The 11,030-nt window shown below is 41.6% G+C and overlaps 1 protein-coding gene across 2 annotated transcripts; it reads left to right on the top strand.

The window, feature by feature from the left end:
• The first annotated feature begins 2,344 nt into the window (after positions 1 to 2,344).
• Positions 2,345 to 3,929, top strand: LOC125718883 (CD59A glycoprotein-like). 2 transcript variants are annotated; one of them, XM_048993122.1, is made up of 3 exons: positions 2,345 to 2,667; positions 3,410 to 3,520; positions 3,606 to 3,929. In XM_048993122.1, the coding sequence occupies exons 1-3, from the start codon at positions 2,619 to 2,621 to the stop codon at positions 3,830 to 3,832; spliced, it is 387 nt and encodes a 128-aa protein (XP_048849079.1). In that variant the 5' UTR covers positions 2,345 to 2,618; the 3' UTR covers positions 3,833 to 3,929. The 2 variants fall into 2 exon arrangements, with proteins under 2 accessions (XP_048849079.1, XP_048849078.1); XM_048993121.1 differs by having other exon boundaries at positions 2,346 to 2,667; positions 3,407 to 3,520.
• The last annotated feature ends 7,101 nt before the right edge of the window (positions 3,930 to 11,030 follow it).

Genomic DNA, 11,030 nt, shown 5'->3' with positions numbered 1-11,030 from the left:
TCCCCTTTCAGTCGAACCCAAAGTGAACAGCTACAAAAAGCACTGCCCAGTCTACTCTGTAGTGGCACCTGGAAGTCACAGATCTCTGCGGGCACGAACGGATGTGCTTCACTGTGAGCTTTATGGAAGGTGGAATTTCCAAATCTACTACCTTAAATTCAACAAGTTATCCAACTAAGAAAGAAGTCCTGCTTTCTGAAACAGGCCCCTGCAGAAGAGCAAGAAAATAAATTTTTATTAAGAATGTAAAAATAAATGCACTTTTTTTCAATGGATTTCTCAGTTCGTTTAAGGTCAAGATTTCCTTCCAAGCCCATATCACCAGTATGCTTACACATTATCTTCAGTTTTCAGCAGTCTGAGAAAAGCCATTTCTTGTTAAACTGCTTTGACAGTCAATCACATGACAGCTCTCTCTCATTTTAGGTGTGTTTTTTCATAGCATTCAAGCCGAACACTAATGCCGCCACAGTCTTTTTTGCCGTTCAGTGGGTATAACTAGCCTGCTGTGACATCATGTGCATACCCCCCATTTTTAAATACACTCAGCCTGGGGTGCGTTTCCTGTTGTTTTCTTGCTCTTGCCAGGTGCCTGCCTGGTTCTGACTGGTTTCAGTGTGACAACTACAACAGAGGTTAGCATTAACGATGCATCATACTATGCGAGTTAAAACTAACTAAGATCCGGAGTATGACTGTTTCCCAAAACTGTCATACTTTGGTAGCATCACAGTAGTTTAAACTACGTTGGTTTGAACCACCATAGTTTGAACTGCAATGGTTACTAAGGTGATTGGTCTGACTCTCGTGCTGCGTTGCATGCAAAAACTCACAAGCTTCGTAATATTTTTAATATTCTAAGTTACGCTGATATTACATTATTAATTTAGTGTCAGTCATATAGCAGCAATAATATTAAAAACTCAAAAATAGCAATAGCGTCACAACACCATGATACTTGTATGATGCTGCCTGTTAATAATCAACTCTTTTCTTAACCTAACCTCCACTACTCTTTCCCATAACTTCAGGCTGTGGTTCATCAGCTGTGTCCCTCTTTAGTTACTACAGCTCTGCACGATCTTCCTTATTCTTGAAAATTTGTACCCTTTCACTTCATCTCCACTCCTCGAGCAGTTTGTTTGAAAGAGGAAGATGCAGAAGACAGGAAGAAAAGGAAATAGAAGCCGAAAGTAGAAGGAGAGAAAGAAGAAGTGAGACTAGCTACATTATATGGGATGGAGACGGTGGCACTGACGAAAAGACAGGTGGCAGAGTTAAAGATGTTAAGATTTGCGATGGGAGAGATGAGAGCAGACAGTATTTGCAATGAGTATATTAGAGGGACAGCTCAGGTTGGACAGTTTGGAGAGCAAGAGAGGCAAGATGCGTCGGTTTGGACAGGTACAGAGGAGCGATGTGGGGTGTGTGGGGTGAAGGATGCTGAGAATAGAGCTGCCAGGCAAGAGGAAAAGAGGAAGGTCTAAGAGGAGGTTTATGGATGTGGTGAGAAGACATGCAGATGTTTGCTGTGAAACTGGCATTCCATGCCAAAATGTCCCGAGTCATCATGAAGGGCAGATTTCACATAGTCATGAAATTTCTCTGGCTACACTAGTTGCTCAATGGAACCTAGCTGGTTGTCCTTCACAGCCAGCTTTTTCCACCCCTTCAAAAGCAGCCACTCACGCTTACTGCCTTGACCTCACACTGCTTGGCTTGGTTTGGTGTCCCTAAATTTATGATACAGCACACGCCCAATGTCAGGGTCATTCTTCTTACTTGCTCTCATCTCTCGCCTTGAGATTAATGGGAGGACATAAGAACATAAGAAATTTACAATCAAGAGGAGGCCATTCGGCCCAGCAAGCTCGTTTGGGGAGAACTTAACTAATAGCTCAGATCTGTTAAAATCTTATCCAGCTCTGATTTAAAGGAACCCAGGGTTTTAGCTTGCGCTACTCTATCAGGAAGACTATTCCATACTTTAACTACATGCTGTGTAAATAAGTGCTTCCTCAAATTCATTTTAAAATGTTCTCCCGCTAATTTCCACTTATGGCCAGGTACCTCAATTCCTTTCTCAGTAAGTGACGTCACCTCCAACTCCATGAAACTGGTCACGTTTTACTGCTGAAGTGCAAGAAACCCATGTCACCTCACACATCCCATAGTAAAATGTGAGATGTGAGAAAATCACAAAGAACGCTGTCTGAGCAGAGCTGCATGCTTCGCTGTGTAGGGTAGGAAAGTGCAGAGCTGATTTCTGCACATTTCTGAGTCTGAAAGAGGAAGCTACCTTGACTGTGGGTGCACAGGAAAGATTTGTCACATAGTTGGTGCACATCCCATGACCTGAGAGCTTATAATGCCATGATAAGATCTGGTGCAAGCAGCCAATCATACATTTCCTTCTTGCTGTCTCCTAGACTGCCTCTGTCATTTTTCCACCACAGGGACTTCAACAGTAGGTTCTGCTAAGGTCCAGACATCCTTCCAAGCTCATTTAGACCACAGGTAGCAATAGCAGTTTAGAAGATTGGTCTTCTTCATAGGAAGAAGTCACCTTGTGTCTGACAGGGAGTCACTTTGACTGTGAGCAGCACCTACTACGAAGCATGAAGACTCTGCTGATTCTCCTGCTGCTTTGCTGGTTCAGTTCCGCAGGTACGTCCCATTTCTCTGTCTAGAATTTAAATCCATTTATCAGCACCAGTGTGGTTTTGTATTGTAGGCAATTGATACGTTAGAAACTTTACAGCTATGCAATGTAATCTGAAAAATTATTTCCAAGTATGCACTGAGTTTTCATGGCTGTCAATTCACTGTAGTTCCAAAACTGACATGAACAGGTAATATGGAGCACGGTTTTTGTGCACATATTAAAATTATTAGTCAATCATTATTTCAAAGCACTTTATTTTATCCATGGATTTATCGATATACTGTACGTTGACTACTAGTCCAAGAGTTCTTGTATTTGGACATAAGTTTAATTTCATAACTGCTTAGGTTCAAATTCTTGGTGCCAATCAGACAATGATCATTCTGAGCAGCTCCTAGAACATCGTCTGCATTGTGAAAACGGCCAAATTCAAAGCGTTCCTTTGAACCGTCACAAATCTCTTCAGTGCAAAACTGAAACCAGATATTCATTCCTGATATATGGAATCTCTACACTGTCACACTATTACATGAAGTCATCAAGCTAATTGTCTTTGTGCTGGTGAAGCGGCTGGTTTTCCATGGGCAGCAAAACCATTGGTTTCCATCAGCGTAACGTGAAATGTTCAGTTAGTTATCTGTCACTGTTGCTTCATTTTGCCATATTTGATATCGGAGAAAATGTCTGGACGGGTGTGGATATTAAATGAGTCAGCATGCTAATAACTTTTTTTGGCCACAGCAGATGGGCTGAAATGCTATTCGTGCATCACCACGGATAACGCCGCCTGTAACAGGAACACGGCCCCCTGCGAGGCGCCTCATGACACCTGCATGAGCACCGTGGAGAGGACCGGTGAGAATCTCGCCGAGATCACACCAGTCACCATCAGGCCTGCTGGGCTGCATGTAAATGGTTTGTGGTTCCCTGTGTCCTCCAGGAAGTCACAAGACCATACTCAAGAAATGCACCACCTCAGATTTCTGCTCAACAGCAGCCTCCGCAAACTCCATGTTTCAGATGGTCACCAGCAATGAGCTGCTCAAAGTCACCTGCTGCAAGACTGATCTGTGTAACTACAGCGGAGCCACGACTGCCAGTCTGCACTCGCTGCTTCTGGCCCTGCCGCTCTGTGCCATCTCTGCCCTCTGCTATGTCAGCGCTTGACATATCCATGCCCCTTATTGCGATATACTGTGTATTACATGTCAGTCAACTTACTGTTCCATCCCATCCTCAATTAAAATGTGTACTTTCCTGCTGAGTCACAAGTGAGAATGGCTCCCCTTCTGATAGCTTCCTGGCTCCTGTGTAATTGATACATGATGCTGACATAAATTGGTCTTAAAATACAACGTCAGTGATAATGATAAAGGCAGCATTACTGAAATTTGCCAAGGACCAGTCTACTGAATATAGTCCCTTGTCTGTAATTACAGTTTCTCTCGGTTGCTTTGCAGCATTTCTTAAACGACAATTAACATTTGCATAACGAGTGTAATCCCCACACCTGAATGTCACTTACGCCCATCAGAACATCATTTCTCACTGCTTCACACAAATTCCCAAGTGGTTTTCATGTATGGCGTTAAGAACTTCAATGTGAGACTTTAAGAGCGTTTAACAATGGAGCTCAGAAAGGCAGATGGAAGATGTTTGAACAGTGAGGGTTTGGCTGGTCCTCACATTGTGTGGAGCAGTTAGTGCTGATACTTGGAAACCACAATGTGGAGACATGATTGATTGCTTACCGTATGTCGGTAGGAATGAAACTTAAGTGGACATCTTGGAACTGCAGAGGAATGCAAAAAACCATGTTCAGAACCAGTGATGAACAGACTTATGGATATGGATGCTAAAATCATTCCTCCAGGAAATTCATACATTACTGGAGGACAGCAAGAAAATAAGAAAAAGATGGCAGGGTGAAGTATTTACAGCCCCATTTACATCCAAAGCAAGGGGGGTAATGACACTCGTAATCAAATCGGTTCCAAAAGAAATGATAAATATCATTAAAGATAAAATGGGCAGATATCTAATAATACAAGGGTCACTGTTAGCAGAAAGTTTAATACTAGTAAATGCATACACTCCAACATTAGATAAGCGAGTAAAAAATTAGATTTATTTCTTATTCTTTTTACACTCATATATATACACAATACTGTTAAAAAGTCTTAGGCAGTCCAAAGAAATGTTTAAAGCTGTTTATCTGGGTAGCAAGTGTACTTTGGCTTAGAACAGAAAACACAATTTAACATTAGAACATGTGCAAATTAAGAGTAACACAATAAAAACTAGTAATTTCTTCCGTTTTCTAAAAAGTTACTGATATCCAGTTGGATGGCTAGATGAACACCGCTTCAGTTTCCAAACTTCTCCTCAGGGGCACCTCAGCTGTTCCATGATTTTGTTAAATTTCACCAGCAGCTCAATCGAATAATTAAATATATTGGTTTAAAAAGTCAGTGACAGATTGACTATGTATGAGGTGTGTTAGTGGTCAAGTCAAAAAATACATGGCTGCACTGGACGGTCACTGCAAATACTAGGATGATTTTAGCAGAGGTTCTGAAATGGCTAAGCTGACACACTGACAGGCATAATATAGTTTTACACCGACACGAGGATAATCTGAACATCATTTTCTTTGCCTGCCTAAGACTTTTGCACAGTACTGTATATATATAATAGGGGGAGATTTTACTAGCAGACTAGATGCAAGTAGAGATCGATCTACGGATGATGATCAAGCACATAACAGGAGCAGAACAGTTATACATAAATTTATGGAGGAGGGGGATTTGATAGACATCTGGAGTGAGCTTAACTCAGACAACAAAGCATACTCGTGCTGTTCAAGTACCCATCAGACATATTCGCGTATACATTATTGTTTAATTTCTTCAACTCTAATATATAAAATCCAAACTTGTTATTACAAACTCATTCCGATTTCGGACCATGCATCTTGTTGCTTAGTGTATGAAGACAATAACCTGTGTAAAGATCCATCTAGGTGGCAGTTTCAACATAGATGACATTATAAAATATCTAGGGAGACAGATATCCATCCATTTTCTAAACTGCTTAGCCTACTGAGTCGCTGGAGGTCCGGAGCCTATCCCGGAAGCAATGGGCACGAGGCAGGGAACAACCCAGGATGGGGGGTCAGCCCATCGCAGGGCACACTCACACACCATTCACTCACACAACGGGCAATTTAGCAACTCCAATTTGCCTCAGCATGTCTGGACTGTGGGGGGAATCCGGAGTACCCGGAGGAAACCCCACGACGACATGGGGAGAACATGCAAACTCCACACACATGTGACCCAGGCGGAGACTCGAACCTGGATCCCAGGGGTGTGAGGCAACAGTGCTAACCACTGCACCACCATGCCACGGGAGACAGATATATTATTTTTAATTCAGCACAACCCAGACAAGGCCAGGTATAAGGTGGGGCGTATAATTAGCAGCACTAGTTCAATATCAAAAAAGGAATAACAAAAAGAATGCAGTTAGAAAAAGAAATGAAACAGCTTCAAGGAAAATATTGCCAGCAAAACAATCATTAACTGGAGAAAAAAATTTTAAGGGAGGAATATGACAAATTATCGGCCTCAATGGAAGCTGCAAGCATATTGAGGCTCAAACAATCTTCCTATGAGCCTGGTGATAAAGACGACAAGTTAATGGCCTGGCAGACCGAAAAGTTGGGAACGATATACTATGAAAAACAGCATAATACTGATGTAGAAATAGCTTTGTGGATAGCTTGGGAATACCATCTGTATTAAAGGAGGATACAGATTACTTGAAACAAACAATAACTAAGCAGGAAATGGAAAAAGATATAAATAGTATGAAAGCAGGAAAGAGGAGGAGGACCAGATGGTTTACCAGTTGAATTATATTTAAAAAATTTAAATACGTTACTAAACCCACTCTTGGAGATGCTTATAGAGGCTTTTCAAACTGAATGTCTACCTATATCAATGAACGAGGCCTTGATTACCTTGCTACCAAACCAGGGATTCCATAATGTAAGAAGAGTACCGAATATAATACATAATTATAAAGATGAAACAGATGCAGCACTTTTCTCTCTATATGGCGAAAAGGCTTTCGACAAGGTGAAATGGGCAAACCTTTATGCAGTTTTGGAAAGGTTTGGATTTAGTAACTTTATAACATGGACCCGGATAATATACGTGAATCCTAAGGCAGAAATTATAACAAATGGAAATGTGTCAAACCCATTTGACATAAAAATAAGGTTGCCGTCCAGGGTGTCCATTTTCTCCAATACCGTTTATTCTGGCAATTGAGCCATTTGCCATTGCAATTCGATCGCATCCACATATATTTGGAACAACAACTGGACAATATGAACACAAAGTCTCCGTCTTTGCTGACGACATTATTCTGCATCTGTCAAATTTAAAGAAATCCACCCCCACCCTGATGCAGTTAGTCAACTCATTTGGAGAAGTACCTAGAAAAAAGTAAATATTCTAGTACAGATCCTAGTCTGCTAAATGCAGAAAGACCAATAGCAATGTCATGGAAAAATACAAATGAACCTAAGATTTCCCAATGGACCAAGTGTGGTAGAAATTTCACTGAAGTCGATTTGTTTAAGAGTCTGATAAACTTCATTACCGCAAAGATTTGGAGGAGCAGACACTCAGCGGTCTTTCATGCGTCTCGTGCTCTGCTCCCGAACAACAAGTGCATACATCCTTTAGAGCCAAAAATGCGACAGCTTACAGACAATTTCAGGAGGGGTCAGATTTCTGTGGTCATCAGCCACTTTTGCTTATAGGGGTCCACTTTTGGTTCAAGGCAGGGTCGACCTATTTTCAATTATCCTTATGGTTTGACTATCCTATTTAAACAAGTTGTTTTCAGTTACTTTCTTCATCTTACTTCCCCTATATTCCCTTGTGCTATTGTTTACTTATCCTTGACCTATGACATCAGTACAGATATTTTTAATATTGGTTTCTGCAGCAGCTGAACTTCTCTGATCAGGTCTGCAGCTTTATCCGGTCCATCACATGTTAGTTCCTTATAAAAAGTTTCTTATTGAGAAGTGAAAACTGTTCACTGGATAAGTTGCACGTTCGCATACAATGACACCCCATTTGCTAGCAACACCTCCGATATAACACCACATCACGACAAAATCTACAAAACTCTGCCGTATTTTATGTATCATTAAGCCCATTGAACGTTTAGTAGGTTTAGCCCACCTGTCCACTGATGGTGATCTGTGAAAATTCTGGGAGGATGGAGATCCCTGCCCTGAGAGGATGGAGATCCCTGCCCTGGGAGGATGGAGATCCGTTCCTCAATTGGCAGGCATTGGCTTTATTCACAAAATTCATGACTTCTCGTAACTATTACTTCATTCTCGCAAATTGCAACATTATTTTTGATCGTTGCAACTTTGACTTCATTTTCAACGATCCAATTATGGTTCCAAGACAAATGAGTTTAATAAACAAAACAGACCACCAAAGGGTGAACGTGGGGACAAAAGAAAGAGGAAGGAACAAGATTTAGCTACAAAAAGTAACAACTAGGGAAAAGAACAAAACCGGACGCAAACTAGAAAAACCAAACAGAGAAACAGCACACAATAGCTTGAACAATGACTGACTGGAGAACAGCAGGAGCATGAACTTAAATATACACAAGGCTAACAAGACATGAGGCGGGACAGGTGAGAACAATACCCAAATTAACCAATCAATGAAAGCGCAGGACAATGAGCAATAGGTGGAATTCACAACAACTAATAAAGCATCTATGAAACACAGCAAGCACAAAGACTAGGAAACATAACAAATACTAAAGGTTAACTTTACTAGGACAACTGGGACCACAACAATATACAAAACATATTTAGACAGCAGAAGGGGGGAAATGCTACAACAGGGAAGCAAAGATAGATAATACAGTAGGAAAACTAAAACATGATGAATATAGGTGAAGCTTGTCTCTAGTCAGTCTCAAACCCATGACCAAGGAGTTCGTAGTCTCCAAGTCACAAGATCAACCCACCAAGCTATGCAGCACTCGAGAGAATAGGGGAAATACAGAAGTATTATCAGACAGGGGGATAGCCAGCGACACCTGCTGGCCAAATGGCAGAAGCAGACAGGCATTGACCCTGACAATGAAGTGCACTGCTAGGACAGTTTGTATCAGGCTCCTAGAAGCAGGACTGAAGTCCCAGGTGCAGTATGCAAAAAAAAATATACAGTATTATGCACAGATGCACACCTATGAAGTGAAAAATGAGTGAAACAAAAAATGTGCTGTGGTCTCTTAATTTTGTCCGTGGCTGTACTGTACATACATGTATACATACACAGTGCTGTGCAAACACTCAGGTTCATGCATCTCCCAGGAGTCCAGACGTTGCAGGTCCAGGTCCAGCTGAGGGCACGGTGAAGGACAGTGCTGGTGCTCCTGGGGATCCTGGCCATATATGTGCTGTGTTGGGTGCTTACTACAGCTATGCCGTCATGTGGGACTGTGCAAGATCCCGCTCTGCTGCTGCCTGTGTTGGCCCCCAACTCACACCCCCGAGCCAATGACTGTAGAGAGCAGAAAATGGCGGCCAGGAGGGTCACAAGACCTGAGACACTCTGATGGATATGAAAAGGAAATATCTATACTTATACACAAATATCATTAATCATTCTCGACATTCCTTCTTGCAAATGGCCAACATCCCATAGATTTTACTGATCAGTAGAAGCAGAACGTCTATTAATTGTCCATGCTAATTTAATTACTTTCTCACAAGTTTAATATGTAACTGTTGGAGCATGGTTGACGTCCTAAGGGTGCATGCAGATGTTTATTCGATTCTTTACATTTAAATGTAATGTACGCGATGCACATTAGAAAATAAACACCTCTTAGCAAAGACCTATTCTCCATGTGTCTATAATCTTCCTCGTTAGAAATGTACAATGTACCCTCCGTTTTAAAGAGAAATACTACTTCCAAGCAATTACAAGCTTATAATTACAATGCTTTCAAAAATGTTCGATGGCAACAAGAAAATAGTGTATTGTGTTATAAGAAGGAATGTTAGATTATTTCAATTTTTTTTCAGATCATACACCTTGGCGATTATATCACATGTATATATAATCGTCTGTCCTCAGCAATTGGATCGAAACACTATTTCATCATGACCGCGTAATCTATTTAAAATTGTGGTGAATGTTGTGGGGAGTATCTGTTGTGATTGTTAATGGGTTACAGCTGGGGGGGAGGAATGTCTTTTTAAATGGGGGTGGAATAGGTTGAGTTGTTGTTCTATGTTTGGTTTGGTTTGGTGGAGAAAGGACCAGTGTGGTTCGGGAGGGAGGGGAATCCCTTGGCTGTCCGCGGTTAATGTTGGGGGAAATGTGGTGTGTCCGTCGCTGATGTTAGATCGGCCGCGGGCGAAGATAAGTAGGTAAGAGTGAGGTGGGGGGATGAATGTGTAGGGAAGTTAGCGATGTGTGAGTGATAAGGAGCCGCGGAGCGAAGTGCGCTTTGGGAGTAGAGCCTCTTCCTTCTTTGGGGGAAGGACGGGGGGCTGTGTTGCCTCTCCCCTGAGAAGTAACCGTCCTTTTAAAGGTTTCTGTCTTTTTCGTATGAATGTGTGCGGTTGTGTGTTGATTTTAGCCGGGGTTGGTAGTGCAGTTGTTGAGGGTGGGGAAGGAGACTGATGGGGGTGATTTGGGTGATATACGGAGTGCAGTGCTTTTTCCCTCACTAGATTTGTGTATTTATAATTATGGATTTTGTGGTGTGATCTGATGTTGTGGAGTCAACACGTGTGATGTATTGCCCCTACTGTCTGGTGTTGCCCTCTGGGAAGGATTGTGATCCCCGGCTATTACATGAAATAAAGTAATATTCTATTTATACTCTTGGCTTTGGTGTCTGGACCTCCCCAGATAAATTATAAAGAAAGGTGGTGGCAGTGGTTACCAGTGGACCCGCTTAAGTTGTAGCGGACATAGGAGTTTTAGTTTGCTACACTTATTACAAAATCTTACCCTATCTGAGTATGGGGCGCCAAGTGTCAAGCGCTCATTTTCGTGTACAAAATACAATCTGTGCCACAAAAAAAAAAGCATTATTTAATTAATTTAATAACGAAATAAATTGGCTTTGTGCACAAAATATATTTTCTGAGTGATACTGAGTCATTTTGTGGAAAAAACTGATTCTGTGCAATGACGGAATAGCTTTGCGGAACCACAAAATGCATTTCGTCTTTTGCTGAGTCACGAAAGGCCCATAGTGAGCAAGGAGCCTTGTTTTACCTTCCCAAACCTAT

Source organism: Brienomyrus brachyistius, chromosome 23 (genome assembly GCF_023856365.1).
Source record: "Brienomyrus brachyistius isolate T26 chromosome 23, BBRACH_0.4, whole genome shotgun sequence".
NCBI lineage: Eukaryota > Metazoa > Chordata > Actinopteri > Osteoglossiformes > Mormyridae > Brienomyrus > Brienomyrus brachyistius.
Note: the sequence above shows the minus strand (reverse complement) of the source record. Positions and strands in the feature narration are given on the sequence as shown.

Bases quoted from the DNA above. Each gene is read 5' to 3' on its own strand.
- LOC125718883 (XM_048993121.1), top strand. From the start codon at position 2,619: ATGAAGACTCTGCTGATTCTCCTGCTGCTTTGCTGGTTCAGTTCCGCA. The intron at 2,668-3,406 runs GTACGTCCCATT...TTTTGGCCACAG, and splicing joins TTGCTGGTTCAGTTCCGCAG to CAGATGGGCTGAAATGCTAT. The intron at 3,521-3,605 runs GTGAGAATCTCG...TGTGTCCTCCAG, and splicing joins GAGCACCGTGGAGAGGACCG to GAAGTCACAAGACCATACTC.